General features: G+C 41.0%; 1 protein-coding gene across 2 annotated transcripts in view; it reads left to right on the top strand.

Annotated features, from left to right (window-relative positions):
* HIVEP1 (HIVEP zinc finger 1) overlaps positions 1-18,261 on the top strand; it is a 121,715-nt gene that overhangs the window by 88,110 nt on the left and 15,344 nt on the right. For both annotated transcript variants that reach the window (XM_064443596.1, XM_064443595.1), the window contains exons 4-6: positions 3,003-8,944; positions 15,465-15,598; positions 16,960-17,135. In XM_064443596.1, the coding sequence (XP_064299666.1) occupies positions 3,003-8,944; positions 15,465-15,598; positions 16,960-17,135 (6,252 nt within the window). The remainder of the gene's footprint in view (positions 1-3,002; positions 8,945-15,464; positions 15,599-16,959; positions 17,136-18,261) is intronic.

Here is an 18,261-nt window from a genome sequence, read left to right on the forward strand (position 1 = left end):
ATAGAAGCAGCACAATTAGTGGTTGTGAAGACTAAAGGAAATTGCTATTTCTGCCTATAATGCAATGCATAACTTGCCTTTGTTTATTCTTTTTTCTTTCCCTTTCAATTTCCTGAACAATTTTGATGGTTTGGCATGTGTTGAACAACATTTTTTAAAAGTGAAGCAGTAAATAGATTACGGAAGATTCTGATCTTGTGTTCATAATGAATTCATATTTTTAATTGCTTGATTGGTAGATCAGAGATACGTTTTTACTTTAAGGCTTTCATAAGCCCCGTTATATCTTTCAGCTGTGTTGGTTCACTGGCATGTTGCAGGTTGAGTATGGTCGTTCCTCGGCTCTATATGGTTGAAAGCCAGGAATATTAGTTATTTAATATTCTGAGGCATCAGGAAGCAAGACATCATTTGATTGTTCAATTACTGCAGTATAAAAGACTTTAGTCTTTTTATGTACATTTGTCTGCCTGGATGTTTGCAGTTCCTGGCGCTGTTATCTTCCTAGCTTTGTGTAATCTGCCCAGCTCTTCCCATAGCGTTCTGGTACAAACACCAGCAGTATGATCGGTGTGGAGGCGTGATTGTGACGGGATAAAAGCTGCAACATGTGCATAAAAGGAACCCAATTACTTATGCTCAATTAACATGGCCATGCTTCTGAGAGATCACCAAACCACAGCTAAAAGCACCCTTTTATATAATTACCGTGTTATTTTTCTCTTTGGTTCTTGTAAAATAGTTTTTTATTGTTATTGAAGAGAAAACAGTTGCAGTAGATTATGAATTTTAAAGAAATCACCATTAATATTATTGATGATAACTTATTAGTGTGAGCCATTCGTTTCATTGTGAACAAAGGAAAATACAAAACATCATGATGGAACACAGCTCTGCCTTGAGTATGTTAAACCCAGCCTAATACTAATAGTTTTTTGTGCTAAAGCAATAAAGGCAAAGTTCATTTCAACGTTAGGTGAACAATTACTGCAGGATTTTTTTTCTGGATGCACAAGAGGAGCACAAAGTTCCCATAACTAGGATTCGGCGCCAGTACTTCTGACAAGGGATTCCAACGTCTCTTTCATTGGACTGCTTAATGTGACAAAATAGTCTCTTATTCTTCACAGTTAAACTTTCTCTAGTAGGGCTGAGAGAGGAATAGGTCAGGTTCTGCAGAACTTCCACATTTACAATATAGTATGCATGATGTGTAGTCTTTAATCTTTCCATTTACGGGGAAATCTCCTGAATATCCATTTACCCTAAATGAATGTATGTGTACATTAAGTTGGCATCGACTTGGAAACAGGATTTTGAACTTCCAAGTATCTGGCATTAGCACACATCCCAGTTGGGTTATGCTCTGGCATAGAGAAAACATAACATCTTCTTGCCTTTCTTTTCCTGCTGGTCACTTAGCATTCTCTTCTGCTAGACAAGCTTTAGGCATTGCGTGGATTTACTTTACATGGCGCAGGAATTTCACCCTGGATTCGTCAGCTCCAGTATCTCTTGTCAGATACACACTATGCGTTGGCTTTCCTCCCACTGCGCTGTGCCAGCTGGTATTCTTGCAAGAGGATAGTCTTCATGCCACTCAGAGGGGACCACAGGATTGATGAGTACTAGGAAGTCTGAACTTTCTCCACTTCCACCCTTGTGAAGTTGACTGTGAGGATTTTGTGCCTTTATATGTCGTCTTAAGGCTTCTCTTCCTAGAAGTGCACATAAACCTCTGTTCCTGAGTAACTCTGTGCAGGTAAACATACAACATGGAGTTACTGCTTCCCAAAATGTGTATGCGGCTGAAGCTTTTCAGAGGCATGAGCCCTCTAGTCACATCAGATTCTTCTTTTGCTTTGAGTATTGGCAATCAGGTAAATACGGGTTTGGCTAATAGCCTAATGAAGGAGTTGTAAAGTCTTAAGGAAATGGACTGACATCCATTTAATATTTGGCTTCCTCTGCACTACCAGTGACAGTAGCTGAGGCAGTAGCTATGACCAAGTGTATGTTAGGAAGGAAGTAAAAAAAAAAAATAATTATTGATTAACAGATTAAATATCACACTGTTGAGGCAAACAAAAGTGTCTAACGTCAGGTATCAGTAAAAAAAAAAGCTTGTCAGTATCAACACTGAAATTAAGTCTTATCTGTATGTATTTTTTGTTATAGAGGAAATTGGACTTTGTACAAGTACCTGTTACAATATTATTCTGCTGAATAATATTCCAATTCATTTGCTCTTCACTACATCCCTGAAACTCTGCATGCATACCTGCTTAAAATCAGCAACAAGTGTAGCTAGTAATGAAATAATTCAAATTTAGTTTATTTTGTTCCATGATGCACAAATAGAAAATCATTTAAGTGTGACTGATTTTATTCATCTGCAGTAGTTGCTCATCTGAAATGCTATTGAAGTTCAGTAATTGGAGCTCTAAAATACAGTATTTGACAGATGGTGTGGGTGGTTGTGCCATTTCCATGATAAATCTACTTACAAATACAACCACGAGGAAGTTGTCTTCATTCCTTGACTACTACAACATATAGATGGAAAAAGTGACAAACGCGACATGAAAACGTATTTGTCTTGGTTCTTCATTTTCCTGCTATAATGATTTGAATTTCTAAACAAGTGCAAGAAAGAGGTTTCTTTTTACTTTGTCTGAAAACGAGTTGCTATAAATGCTAAAATATTCTCTCAGTAGCCTTTCTTTTCTTACATTTCCTTTGAGGCTTTTCCTATAGTGAATTACTTTTGTAATGACTTAGAACATCAGCTAGAAAGCATTACTCTTTTTAGATGAAAACAAAATAGATCTTCGCTAAGATACATTTACTGTTAAAAGAAACACTGGAGGCTAGAGAAATGGACAGCCCTGTTGCCCCAGGGGCTTACTGTTGAAACTTAGAGATGATAAAATGGTATAAATAAAAATATACTGCATTATCCAGTTTTAATATTCTTTTTTATTCCCTTCGTGTTTTAACAGAAATCACCGATGCTGGTACTAGAGGAACCCAAGATACAATTAAGGGTGTGAAAAGAAAAAAGATTGTGACTGAAAACCATCTAAAAAAAATACCAAAATCGCCTTTGAGAAGCCCCGCCGAAGCCAAGGTTAAGCAAAATGTAGACTCTTCACTGCTAAAAGCTCTTCCAGATGCCTCCGAACACGCCACGGCTCAGGATCACCTACCCGTGCAAAATGGAAATCAATGTACCAAACAAAATGGGGGAGCGCTTAGTAGTGAGATAAGTGTTGAAACAAGCAAATCTGAGACATCATTGCAGACAAAGCTGTCACTGACGCATCAGTCCTTGGATTTGGGTAAACAGGCAGCAGGGGATACTGATGCAAACCAATTGAACTCACCAGAGAAGTCTCTCTCAAACTCCTCATCAAGTAAAACCAAGACTGACAGTAATGAATGTATTAGTTTTGTTGATTGCAGTACGTCATCCCCATGTACACGTACTGCATTCGATGTCTTATTAAAAGCTATGGAGCCTGAACTGAACACCTTAGCACAAGAGTGCCCCCCTTATGGGATGCAGATAGAGAAACTGAGACCAAATAAAACTGTAAGCACCTCTTCTAGTCTCACATCCAATACGAGCGTCCAAAATCAGTCTGCTTTGTCACAGCGTGAGTTTGCAGCTGGACCTCACTATTACCCGTGTACATTAAACAATGCGCATGTAGCAACAACAACCAAGACTGGGCAAGCACAAGGCCAATCGGTTTCTCATTCGCAAGACCTTATTACTAAAACCAGTCAACAAAATCACCAGGTTGTTATGTGTCCAAGTTTCACTAGATCGCTGGTACAGAGTCAAGAAAACCCCAAGCTCCAGCAGATATACAGCATAGCAGTAACTTCAACTGTCGTTCACACCTCATCTTCCACTGTATCTCAGGTTTTTCCTCAAAACCAGTTAGTAGCTAGTTCATCTTCACCTTTGTCAATTAGCACATCAAGTTCAACACACTTGTCTATAGGTCCCATGTATAATTCAGCCCAGACAGCATCAGTTGTAAACCATGGTGCAGAACAAATATGTAGCCTCTTGAAAGACCAGAAGCCTAAAAAGCTAGGGAAATACGTCTGTGAATATTGCAATCGGGCCTGTGCCAAGCCCAGCGTTCTCCAAAAGCACATCAGATCCCATACTGGAGAGCGACCGTATCCTTGTGTGACGTGTGGGTTTTCGTTTAAAACCAAAAGCAATCTGTACAAGCACAAAAAATCTCATGCACATGCTATCAAACTTGGGCTTGTCCTACAACCAGATTCAGGTGGCCTCTTCTTATCTCATGACTCGGACAAAGCACTTAGCATTCATTCAGATGTGGAAGAGAGTGGTGAAAGTGAAGATGAAGGCACGGCTGATGAAAGACAAGATGATCAAGAACTGGAGCCTGCACAAATAGTGAAAGTAATTTCAAGTGCAGAAACATTACAGAAAGGAAGCCCTACTCCAGTAAGCAACCCGGACTGCATACCGGGTGACTCTTCATTACATGATACAGAACCTCAAGTAAGGGCAGCTTTACCAAAAGTTGTAGTTCATCCTGTAAATGTTTCTCCCTTAAGGGCCGATAGCCCAAAGGTAACAGAGCCAGCACCTGAGCTTGCTGCAGCACAGAGAAAAGGAGATTTTAAAGTGACAACTCTTCAGTCAAATTTAACACATACATCCTCATTCAAGGAAAATGATGTAAAGCAACATCAGAAAGTAGAAATGGGCCTATTAGAGGAACAGCTGGGATCTGCAGTAGGAGCAGTGCATGCTCAGCTCCAGAGACAACAGGCAACTGATGGTTCCCAAGACCAGCAAGGAAAATGTCTTTTGAGCCCTAGAAGTTTGGGTAGTACTGATTCTGGTTATTTCTCTCGTTCTGAAAGTGCCGATCAAACAATGAGCCCACCAGCTCCTTTCGTAAGAGGATTGCTGACCTCTGAGAAAGATCCAAATAAAAGCCTGCCCTGTGTGCCGCGAGCAAGTGGCGTGGTGGCATCAGTGGTACAAACTGTTTGTGCTGAAAAAAATCTGATTCTCTCTGGCCAAATGCGACCTCCCATGGCAACAAAAACCCTTGAGGAGCGTATCTCAAAGTTAATTTCTGATAATGAAGCTGTTGTGGATGACAAACAGTTAGATAGTGTGAAACCAAGAAGAACATCTCTTTCAAGAAGAGGTAGCATAGATTCACCAAAATCCTACATATTTAAGGATTCTTTCCAGTTTGATTTAAAGCCCATGGGAAGAAGAACTAGCTCAAGCTCTGATATACCAAAGTCTCCTTTTACACCCACTGAGAAATCAAAGCAAGTTTTTCTTCTTTCTGTACCATCCCTTGACTGTTTACCTATAACACGAAGTAATTCTATGCCTACTACCAGTTACTCAGCAGTACCTCCAAATGTAATACCTCCCTCTCATCCCCTTCGAGGCAGTCAGTCATTTGATGATAAAATTGGCTCTTTATATGATGATGTTTTTGTATCAGGACCTGCCACTCCACTGAGCCAAGGTGGACATCCTCGGACCCTTGTTAGACAGGCAGCAATAGAAGATTCTTCTACCGGTGAAAGCCAAGTTCTTGGACCAGTGCGATCTGTAGAAGAAAGTTACCTGGGGTGTAATTTAGCAAATGAATCTTTATTGCAAAGGAGCAAGTCCCTGGCACAGGGATCAAATTTAGAAAAAGCAAAAAAGTCCCCTCAAGTGCGAGGAACAATGTTTGAGTGTGAAACCTGCAGAAACAGATACAGAAAACTGGAAAATTTTGAAAACCACAAGAAATTTTATTGTTCAGAGTTGCATGGACCTAAAACTAAAGCAGCAATCCGAGAGCCTGAGCATAAAACTGTTCCAAACAGTACACAACCTCAAATTCTACACTACAGAGTCACTACTTCAACTGGTGTCTGGGAGCAGACACCCCAGATAAGAAAAAGAAGGAAAATGAAAAGTGTTGGCGATGACGATGACCCACAGCAAAATGATACGAGCATACCATCAAAGAATGCAGAAGGCCAAAGTAAGCCAGCAAATTCTCCCAGTCTGTCAAAACACAGTGTGGCGACAACAGTGGTAGGATCACAACAGCCAAGCAACCTGCTACTTCAGAGTTCACAAATTCAGCTTGTGGCTCGAGGCACAGATCAGACTTCTGAGCCAAAGATGGCTCCACTCATTGAAAAGCAAGCAAGTTCAGTTGTGCAAGAAAAGGTGGAGTTGAAAAGACAAGGGACGGGCATTTCAGTAATACAGCACACCAATTCACTGAGCAGAAATAGCTCGTTTGAGAAATCTGAGCCCTTTGAAAGAGTATCACCAGTTTCTTCTCAAGAGCCCAACAAAGTTGCGAAGCACCGCTCTTTGAATAGAGTTGTAATCCAAGAGGATAGACACTCTCATCTGAATACTCCCCAGCATCATCAGCCCCTGTCATCAGAAGCACCTAGAGGCGAAGTTCAGGGAAGCCTTATTTCTAATGAGAGAAGTGCACCGCTTCAGCCGTCGAGACTTGTTCGCCAGCATAACATCCAGGTTCCTGAAATACTGGTCACAGAAGAACCAGACAGGGACCAAGAAAACCAATGCAGCGATCAGGAAAAGACAGAAAGGTTTAATTGGCCGCAGCGCAGTGAAACGCTGTCAAAATTGCCAACAGAAAAGCTTCCACCGAAGAAGAAAAGAATTCGCTTGGCTGAGATGGAGCATTCATCTGCCGAATCAAGTGTTGACTCCACGCTTTCCAGAAGCCTAAGTCGTGAGAGTAGCTTGTCTCACGCCTCCAGTTTCTCAGCTTCACTCGATAAAGATGAAACTTTGAAGGCTGAGAACCCCTCCAAAGCAGAGCCTGTTAGTAAGTCATCAGAGTTCCTCATGATTCCCACTGGCTCGCACGCACTGGCTGTGCCTGGCCCTCATTACCGAGAAATGAGACGTGCCGCCTCGGAGCAAATCAACTGCACGCAGCCGTCAATGGAGGCTATGGACTACAGGAGTAAGTCTTTTGACTGTGGAAGCATGTCTCTGTCAAAACCTGCCTCGCTCACAGAGATAGCCGCTCCGAAAGCATTGTCTGCAAATGGAGTTACTGGACACGTGCCTCTGCTAGAAAGGAGGAGGGGGCCATTTGTTAGACAAATATCTTTAAATATTGCTCCAGAAAATAATCAGCCTCAGGTTAAATCGACTTCTTCATTTCAGATAACTCACGCTATGGATGTGCCCACAGTGCCATTGCACAGGCTGCAGACCTCTGGCAGATCTTCAGTGGAGTTTCCTTCAAGTACTCAGCATTCACAGACTCACTCCAAACCTCACTCAGCAGTTCAAAATTGCAACCCTGTTAGCCTGTCTTCAATTCAGCAGCCTCTAGATCACGTGTTGAATAATCAAGGACAGCCATCCTCAACTCATCAGCCTTCCCAGCCATCTACTAAAACATCAGCCCAAGGGGAACAAGTGAGCATATACACGCTCTCTTGTCATTCTGATGAAAAAAAGGATTGCTTTGCTCCAAAGTATCAACTTCAAGTTAAAACATTACATATAGGTCAGCCATACTCTTCTAAATTGCTGAAAAATACTTTATCAACCCAGACAGTTCCAAGTCAAGTTGGGGTGGACCAGAATGCGTCATCCTTTGAATTGCAGACTAAACTGTCTGACATGTCTAATCCATACCCCGTGCCTCCTCTAAAGCAAATTGTCCCTAATAACTGCAGCAGTCAAATACATCAGATTCCTCCTTTTGTGGTTCCCGTCCGTATTCACAGCAGTATGCCATCCTATGGCTTTGCAACTGTTACACCCCTTCCTCACATTTTAGTGACCCAGGATCAGGTACATCAATCTGTTTGCAAAACAAATGTTGCGACAGTGCCAACACTTGAAGGCAAAACTCAGCCACCAAAATCTCACAAAGATCATCAGAGGACTTTGCCAAATTCATTTGAATTTGAGAATTCACTACCAGAAAGTGGAACCAGAAATTCACCTTTGTCGAGCTCTTTGAATATTATTCAGAAAGTTCCAGTTAGTGGACTCTTCCCTCAACAAGAAGCTACAGCTTCAAGTAAACGGATGCTTTCCCCAGCCAACAGTTTAGATATTGCCATGGAAAAACAGCAAAAACGTGTTAAAGATGAGAGTGGAGCTGCTTGTATGGCAGATGCTAGACCCTTGCATTCGCTGAACGTTAGATCTAATGACCCTACCAGTAAGCAGAAGAAACCGGTTTTGGTAAGACAGGTTTGCACCACAGAGCCTCTTGAAAATCACCTCTTAGATCCCGATCGTATTGCACAGCATGAAAAAAGCAGCAAAGCTAGCACTTCAGACCTGCTGTTGCCTGACCATCATTCATCTGACGCTGGGGTTTCAGAAGCCCGAAAGGAGTCACCAGAATCTGAAGGCCTTACGTCTTCAGCATCGTCTGTGTTTATAGTTAGAAAACCATCTGAATTGTCTCCAGTAAATAATCAGAGTTCTGTTCTCAAGGCTGTCAGTAGCAGTCAAGAAAGAAGGTCTCCAGGTAACAGTAATGAGAGCAAGCAAATCAATAGCCAGTGTCAAGCAAAGCCTGTAACTACATTGGCTGCAATGAACACAGGAGAAATGCAGAGGTTGTCGTTTCCAAGCCTCAAGACCTCAACAAGTTTTACCTGGTGTTACCTCCTGAAGAGAAAACCATTGCATCTGCTGCAAAACGATCAGAAAATCTCAGCCTATTCTACTTGGACCATTAGTCCCAACAATCCCAATCCGCTTGGTTTGTCGACAAAGGTAGCTCTCTCCCTCCTCAATTCGAAACAAAAAGTTGAAAAACCACTTTACACTCAAGCAAGAACTACTCATCCCAGATCTGATGTATTGGTCTATTCAAGCAAGTGGAAGAACAGCTTAACCAAGGTACTTAAGCTATGCTTAATGTATACTGACGGTTTACAGAGGATTTGCTTTGGAAATCATGCTTGTTCATATTTTAGAGAATGTAATATGCCTGACATGTATAGTATATGTGCTTATTTGTTTTAGTTATGCTGGATCAAAATATAAAAAGATCTTAAGTAATTCCATTAAGAAACGTGTTCATAAGGATTTATCGGTTTTCATGAAAATTAGTTCCTGGATTTAACTCTGTATACAAAGTGTTTATTGTGGCAGGAATGTGTTTGGCTATGTTTTAAATGCAAAGAGTAGAACAAAAATAGTTCTGATATAAGTATTTGTTAAAACACTTAAAACAGGCTAATTTAAGATCATAATTGTGTATTTTTGCCTTAAAAGTCAGCTGGCATTTTCTTTTATAAAAGTGCTCAGCCTGAACAGGTGTCCACGGATATGCCATGAAAACATTTTTCACCATCACTGATCATCTAACTGTGAGAGGAGCAGTGTACCGTTTCCCTTTCTCCCACCTAGGTTAATCGGTGGTGTTAAGTAATGACAAAAATAGCGAAGTTTAAAATAGAATTACGGCTGCCATAAAACCAGTGACAACTTCTTGGATCGATATGGCTCCAGAGATGGCATTAAATCTTGCGCAGTGGAATGGACTCCAGGCACTGTTTGTGACCCACATAAAACGCTGCGTCATTCCAGAGTCAGACGTGGCAGAGCAAAGTAGTCACTTGTTATTTCCTTAGCTGTCTCGGGGCTGCACACGTGCGATGAGGATTTCACTCACTGGACGGTTTTGTTATATATAGGACCAAAGCTGTGCTGGTTTGCACTTTCCTTAGTGACTGAACTGCCTCTGTGAATGGGTAAAAGTGGGTGAAGGTGGCTCTCTGCCTTCTAGTATGGCAAGAGCTGGCCATGTCTATTTAACGGATCCAGTACTAGCTTTTCTTGTCCCATCCAGTGAAGCCATAAAGCTTTCTGAAGAGAGCCTCCTCATACAGCACAGTTTTGTGCTCTTCTTTCCTCTTTGCCGTGTACACCATGTATTTGATGCCAGGCTTCTCTTCGAAGCTGGCAAAAATGGGGCATTAGCCATGAACCTCCCTTCCTCCAGAGTCCTTCAGCTGTCTAGGACATAGAAACCTTTTTTTTTTTTTTGGGGGGGGGGGGGGGGGTGGGGGGGGGGGTGGTCGTTAAGAGCAATCATAACTTGCCCTAATCCTGCAGTCTACCATCAGCAAAACTTGCTGGGCATCCGGGTCCGTAGGGCCCAGCAGCCCAGCAGTCGCTCTAGAGGAGCCGTACCACAACCTTGGGAAAAGACACCTATTTCTGTGGATGTTGAGTGGCAGAGACTGTTGCTGTCAGAGGTCACTCAGGGATGTTTCTGTGTTTGCTAAATGTTTTGCTAAGATACAAAGTCGTCAGTGGGGAAAAGAGAAATAGGATGAGGAAACTCTGTGTAAGAAGAAGAAAAAGTTTCAGAATTACAGGGGGAGTCGAGCAGATATGCTGAAAACCCTCAGGCCAAAAGTTAAACCTGGTCCTCCTGAAATCAGTGGAAAACTTTGCTAACATTTAGATTGGAGGTCAAAACTTCATCTGTAATGTTTCATGCAGAAAATACGTACAGGCTGCTGAGTTTGTGCTGTAACTGAATTGAATTGTTGGTTCCATATTAGCGTGCCACCTTTGTTTAAACTTGTATTACCTTTTTCTGCCTGCTCCCTCATACGCTTCATGAAATGTTGTACTTAAATAGTGCTAAATTAAAAAAAAAAAAAGGGAAAAAGGATTTGAAGATTTAGCTATTTTTCATTGTACATAGTTGAGTGATTCTTTGTAAGATAAGTCTAACATCAGTTGTGTCATTGACTCACATTTGTTTTATTTTTAAAGAACAGTGTATCAGAAGAAATTCTCTGATAACAAAGCTACTGCATGCCTCTTGCAGAACAAATTTTGTCTACAAACAAATTCTGTTTAGAATATAAATAATGGATAATAATATTTTGAAAAATATTTTGACAGCACCCTTTTAAACACTCTAGGAGTACTTAAATGCTGTAATAGGCAGCTGTCAGGTACACTTACAGTGCTTCTGCCACAAAAGAACCACAGTTACTAATCTTTCTTCAGTCTTCCTTACTGTCGTTTTGAATGAAGTGCACGAGCACGGTGAAAATGACAAGTTCTTAAGCTCTGCTTGCGGCTGATTTACAGGTTTTACTCAGAGCCATTATGAAGGAAAAAAGTGCAGTGAGAAAGCTCCAATTAAAGTTTAATTGGCATCTCAGATTGTACAAGCAAGGTATAGGATGGCAGAAATAAAAAATTTCAAAGACCTGATGTGACCTAACAGCTCCAGAGTTTGTCTGCTTTCCCTTTTAATGACTCAGGCAGCGGGATTTCAGCCGCTTTCTGGGACGATGATGGTACTGTTACAATACACCTCTGTATTACCAGTCTCCAGTTAGACTTGGTAATGGAATAGCCGATGCCAACTTGGAAGCTTCCTCACAGAAGCCATGCTTAAAGAAAGCAAAAACTGGAATTCCTTATTTTGGTTCATGCCCAGTAATTCTCTGACCATTTTTCCTGGTGGAGACTGAGGATGGAGAATGTTGGAGGACCTTTTGGAAATTAATATTCCATTAAAAAAAAACAAACCAAACCAAACAAACAAAAAATCCCTCCAAAAAACAAAGCCAGCAAGCAGATTAGCAAATAATTCTCAAAAAAAAGGTGATTGATTTCCTGCTTAAAAGCTTGGCAGTGTCCTGAGTTCCTCTGGGAACCACAGTTTAGACTGCAAGTCTCTGGGGGTTGTATTTGCTCAAGTGGTTTGCACATTTTAACTCTGACCTGGTGGAGAGCTTTAAGTGCTACTATAATCCAATTTATAAATAATAATAAAGATGTAGCACTGTTATGCCTCACCTCCTCTCACACAGTCGTAGCCCTTTCCAGAGTGATTTGGCTTATTCTGCTCATGGGGCTTTTAACTGCTGATATTCTCACCAAGATAAAGCGACTTCCTGAACTGTTCCTGGATTTGCCCCAGAACTAAGTCATGTTTACAGAGATCTCATGCTGCTTCATAACCGCTACTAATCACTGTCACAAAAAAGGCAGTTCTTTCAATGGTAGATGCCATGGGAAATGAAGAGACATGTGAACAAAATGCAAACAATAGGGAACCCTGGGACTTTGTTTGCTCTTCACAATTCGCTGCTCAGAGGCAATAGGTGAAGTTGCCACGTTCCAGTGATTCAGAGAACAAACCACAAAACGTTATTGTGAAAGAAGCTCCTGTAATGAGTCAGCATGTTAAAATGTAACAGGAGGCTCACCTGCATGGAAAAGGCTTATTTTATCTCCCTGCTCTTTTAATTTTATTATTCTGGCTTTTTTTTTTCCACCTGAAGTCATTGGTGTTGTATCAGAAGCCCTTTCTCAAGCCCCCATGTTGTTCTTGGCTCCCCTCTCTGAGGCAGATCAGTAATGTGTGCATTATTGCAGGGTGAAGATTTTTGGGCAAGAATAGGCTGAAGAATGGAAAGTTTCTCCTAACTGGAGAGCTTTCCTTTCTTGGATGATGTGCCACAACAGTACGGCTCACCATTGGAAAGTAGTTAAATGCAGAAGAATTTTATGTATAAAATAGTAAAAGTTTAAAGATATTAAAAACATTTTCCTCAAGTGGCTGTGTGCCAATGGGAAAAATATTTAATGAATATTCTAATCTGAAATTTATAACCTTGATGATTCAGGCTGCAAGCATGTTTTTTTTCCAAGGGATGTTGTAAAGTCCCAGAAGTATCTATTGAACTCTGGTCTCTGGGCAGCCCGAAGAGCAGGTTTTTTCCAGTTTTGTACCAGTAATTGAAGACAGTGGAGTTAAACTGGAGCAAAACGAGTGAAGTAGAAATGAATCATGGTCCTTGTCTCTATGGGAGAAGAGAGAGAAGACTGTGTTAGAAACATAGAGGAACATTTTACAGTGCTGCTGGTTTTCTACCCTTTCCACCAGTACGTGTGGGGTCTTGGGGGATTTTAGGTGAGGTACGTTAAAGGGTTTCCACACAAGAAACCCGTGCTCCTTAGAGGCTGGCTGCTCTTTAAAATATACAGAGGACCCAAGTCCTCTTCAGCATCAATTTGGAATTTTTCATAAAAACCAAAAGGAATGCTTTTTTTGTTGTTGTCAGTGAGCATTTCTGTAGATTTCTGTGACAGAAACTTGGTGTTTCTATTAGAGCATCTCTGTAATAGCAGCATTTTGCATGTTTAAGACACTGAAACAACTACTAAAATAGCATATAACCAGTAAATTAAAGTACATCAGTGGGAGGTAAATAGTAATTTGAGCACCTATGTTAGGCTATCTTACGTCTGCACATAAACGTGTGTTAAAAAGAAGAAGGGGAGGGGCAGGGGGGAGTCCAGAAGTATTTGGCTTTATGTTAGTTTTTGCACTCCAGGTGCTTTTGTGAATATACAATTTATTATAACACTGTTTCACCGTAGTTTGGATAACAATGTGGGCCAAATGCTTCTGGAATCTTTCTTTTTCCTTTGTATTTTTATTCTTGAAAATTAAATCTGGAAAGAATACTTGGTATTCAGGATTGAAAGATCGGGCACTTGAAGATTACATTATTCTAGCTGCTGGGAATATTTATGTGATATTGGGTTTATTGTACGTATTCTGTATTTTCCACTAATGTCCTCTTGTTAAATTACAAAAGTCACCTTGCTACTCTGTTTGCAGTGGAAACAAAGCAATTCATGTGCCAGGTCGTGCATAGGAACTACAACATGGCTGAGTTGCAGTTACTGGAGTAGGCTCCACTTCTGATATTTCTCACCCAGAACATCATCTCTTTTCACCTTGTATGAATGCTGTTAAAACATGCAGGGTGAAATTTCTTTCTTCCTACACACAGGCAGAGTTGTCATGTATGCTTTGGTAGAACTGCTCAGATATTTGAAAATCCAGCCCAAATCAGAGGGCTGCGTGAAGGCATACAGATTGGAGTAGTACTTGCAGCCTGTGCAGATTCCTAGGGCTTGGAATTGAATAGGAAGGTGCTTTTCCTCTGCTCTGTGTTAATTCCTCTTCAGCCACATACCTCATCAGGTGGGAAGGAAAGGCGGTGGCTTAGACTGCATGGAGGACTACGGGCAAGGACCGGGTGCCAGAATGATGTCACCCTTCAATACATATAACGACCAGTGTAATTCATCAGTCGTTTTAAGTCAGCCAGTGAAGTCACTCCTCTTGCCAAGTATTCACAAGCGTACAGCGTTAGATTTTATAACGAGTAGAAAACATAAGGCGAGACTTTTTTCTTTCTCTCATAATTTTATTCACTTATCAATATGAGCAAATGTGGTAAGTGTGCCAGCTACGTGGGTAGAACAGTTTATAAATACAGCAGTAATAATTGGTGGCTAATTGGATCATTCCTTCATTGTTGCCCATTTTATAAATATCCTAGACTTGGAAGGAGTAGATTTTAATTGGCAAATGTTGGGGGAACTCATCCTCCCTTTAAAAAAAAAAAAAGTTCCTTAATTAATAATCAGGGGAAACGGAGAAATGTATTTTTGTTCTCCTAGACAGCTGGTATGCTTTTTCTTGTAATTTGGTCTGGCAGTAGAAATTGTGTGGAGTCCTGCTTTGGAAGGGTTCCAGAGCCCCTGTTAATAACCTCACCAAATTGGGAACAGTAAATTTCTACACCAAAACAGGTAGATTTTTGAAAAATGTTAGCAATCAGAAATGTTACCTGTTAGTATCTTCCCTCAGTACACCCCTCCTTCCCAACCTTCTCTTTGCTGTGTTGCGGGCAAGCAGCTTCTGCCAGTCCAGAGGCGCTGCTGAGTCGTGGGTTGGTGGGTGAGACCCAAGACCCGCAGCCTGGGACGGAGAGCAGTCAGGGAAGCCCTTCCCTGCCCCTGCCCTGCTGTGGTAGCACCCGGCAGCGAGAGCTGGGGATGTGCTACTGAAACACCGAGGGACTTGAGCAGTGGGGAAGAAAGCATGGGTAACTGGCCACACACTAAAGTTTCCCCCTTTTTGTCAAACTGGGGGGGGCAGCGTATCGTGCAGCTGCACAGCCCCAGTCTAGTGGCCGCATCGAGGGCAGAGGAGCAAAGCTGTTGCTATTCAGGAAGCAACTGGGTTTTGTTGTAAGCATCTTTGCTCTGTGGAAGGCTATCTGTGAGCTAAAAAACACCACCTTCACCTTCCCTGAAGAAGGAAGAGACATCTACTGTAGATTGAAAGCATTCTTACAGTGCCATAATCTCTGTCTCACTTTGCCAGTCCACAAATACTAAATGCATAATAGAGACGAAGTTTGGCAAAAGATATTTTTTGTTTCATGTATCTTAACATTGTACAAAAATCTTACTGTAATTGTGGCTTTTATGATGCTTTTATTCATCATAACTTACAGGTTTGAATGGCATACGAAAGATACTAATTTTAATGATATGCATATCTCATTTTCTTCAGCGAGCATTAAATAGAAAAAAATTGACTGCAACTGAATTCAGCAATAAGGAAAACACTGAATCAAGCACTGAGCACGATAAAGAAAACTCCTTTATCAAAACTGAACCAAGAAGAGTTAAAATATTTGATGGAGGGCAAGTATTGTACTTTGTATACTAGATATCATTGGGAAGATATTTTTTCCTTGATTCTAGACTTTGCAGAGATGTTGCTTCCTGTTTGATTTATTTTAAACAACAGTTCCCAAACTGTGGTCTGTGGATGCTGGTTTATGTTTCCAAGAAAAATGGAAAGTCATCAGAAGCATGGAGCCATGAGAGTTATGAGGAGAGATAATGAAATAAAGAACAGTAGGCAGTGCGATTCATTTTTTTTTCCCCCAAAGGGTGAACATTAATCAGCAGTAAAGGCAGCTAGATACAGTCATAGATGCAAATTATTTTCCTACATTTCTCGTACGTGATAAATAATACCTATTCTACAGTAAGGTTGTATAACTGCAGCTGGAGAGGATGTAGTCCAGGGGCTAAGCAGCAGACTGCGGTGCAGCCTCTGTCTGGCAATTTGCTGTGGTATATGCAGGCTGGAGAACTCCTGATTTGAAAAGTACTATGGAAATATTTACTGAGAGTCCTAGTCCACTCACTGTAATACTTTAAATTGGTTGCTTGATATGAATAGCAGTTGCTTTAGCCACAGTGTTGTGCCATGTACAACATCTTATAAAACAGGGGGGGTTTTTTGTCGAAAAGTGCCAGTGCTGCCTCTAAAAATTTTGAGCACAAATGGTGCATATTTTATTATTCTCATAATTGGTGGTGGGCTCTAGGGCTTTCCATTTATTGGTTCCTGGATTGAATCCAGTCTAGTCTGGTAGAAAAGCCATTACCAGCTGCCCAGGTAAAACATTGCTACATGTCTCTGCTCAGATCCAAACATTGCAGGGACCAGCTCACAAAAAGTAAGCACAGCCTTTGGCGTCCGTGAGCAGAGATGTGAAGGGTGTAATTGAATCTGAATTACTTTTTCTATCTAGAGACAGTCCCAGTAGGCTGAGTCCAGAACACATCGACAGGGAATTTTAAAGACTTTCCCATTGTCGTAACTAATGTTGTTCCTTTTCTGCATCCAACACAGAGCCTCAAAGGTGCTCTTTTAAAGCTTCCTCATGGTGCCCAAACCTGCTTCCAAGAACTGACGCTTTCAAAAAGTATGTTCCTGTGTTGCAAAGAGGAAATTAGAAATCTTTAAATGCTTAGTATCAAATGGTACCTTTAGTAAAAATGGTATGCCATTATTCCTAAACAAGACCATGATTACCTTGTAAAAAATCTAGATATGAGTTTAATGAATAAATGCAGAAAAAGAGCATGATTGGTTTGTCATTCATTTTCATCTATTATATTATTTTTAAAATGCTGGTAGATTAGGGTTTCAAACTAGAATAATTTTCACATTACAACTAATTGCCTTACTCTTATGGTACTCTGACTAGGTACAAGTCGAATGAAGACTATGTATATGTTCGGGGGAGAGGGAGAGGGAAGTATATCTGTGAAGAATGTGGGATACGTTGCAAGAAACCCAGCATGCTGAAGAAGCATATTCGCACACATACCGATGTCCGTCCTTACCACTGCAATTACTGCAACTTTTCCTTCAAAACTAAAGGTAGGGGTACTTTTCTGTGTACGTTTTTCCCCTTTTTTCTTTTCATTCGAGGTATGATTCTTTTCTTCTCACCTTTGGCTATTCATAAACTAAAGAAGTTGCCTATCTGTGGAGTTTTATTGTATAGTGCCTCAAATATTGGTAGTTTCTGATTTTCCCCACTTTCTTTGCCTTCTGTATGCTTATTCAGATAATCACATCTGTATATGAATGAACTGTGTGGCATGCCACAGTAGGTGAGAAATTGGTGTGGAAGAGGGAATATGATGAAAGTGAGGTGGAGATAAGTGAGCTGGTTAGCTGGTCATCCTAGGTAGGGATGGGAACACAGAATTTTAGGTCCCTAGCAGAGATCTTCTGGAGGTATGACATTGACATATATTGTATTCCTGCTGGCATTCAAGTAATTGCTCCAGGAAAGAAATTGGCCTTTATTAAAATACTATATTAAAATAGTTTTTATACCCTTGAAGGACAGGGTTCACTTTCCACTTGACCTTCTAAGACCCAAAGATGGACCTTTACTTTTTTCAAGCCTGTTTACAGCAGATACTTAAATGCATCCTGGTTTCATCAGGTGGTATATTAAACAGTGGTAGATCCAGGACTCAAAATAAGTGAAACAGACAGGAGAAGTTGACAGCCAAAACACTTTCAGCAAAAAAAATTCTAAGCCGCAAAATTTTTCTTGGCTTTGAACATCATTTAGCAATAATTCCCCCCCAGCTGTAACCTCAGAAACATTTGTATTTTTAGTGGGTTCAAGACTACTCAGCAGCTGGGCGGAAGACATCCAAGAAGTAACCCAGTGCTGCAGAAAGGAGGTTGGGTAGTCTTTAGATGTGTCAAAACCTATCACTGCATCCTGACACAGCGGGTCGTCACGTTGCCTTTAAAATGAAATGCCGGAGTGTGAACCCAATAACTTCTGATTATGGGTTTTGCAGAGCAGGCATGCTGGCCAAGTGCAAGTAATTAAGTTCCGCCCATTTGGAATCCTCCCTGGTTTCAGCTGAGGCAGTTATTTGTATTCGCTCCCTCTTCTGCAGTTGCTATGCCCTGAATTTGTTGTTAATGCTGGCAGAGCCAGTCACACAGTTGGGTGCTTGATGTTTGATAAACCACC

Source organism: Phalacrocorax carbo, chromosome 2 (assembly GCF_963921805.1).
Source record: "Phalacrocorax carbo chromosome 2, bPhaCar2.1, whole genome shotgun sequence".
Taxonomy (NCBI): Eukaryota; Metazoa; Chordata; class Aves; order Suliformes; family Phalacrocoracidae; genus Phalacrocorax; species Phalacrocorax carbo.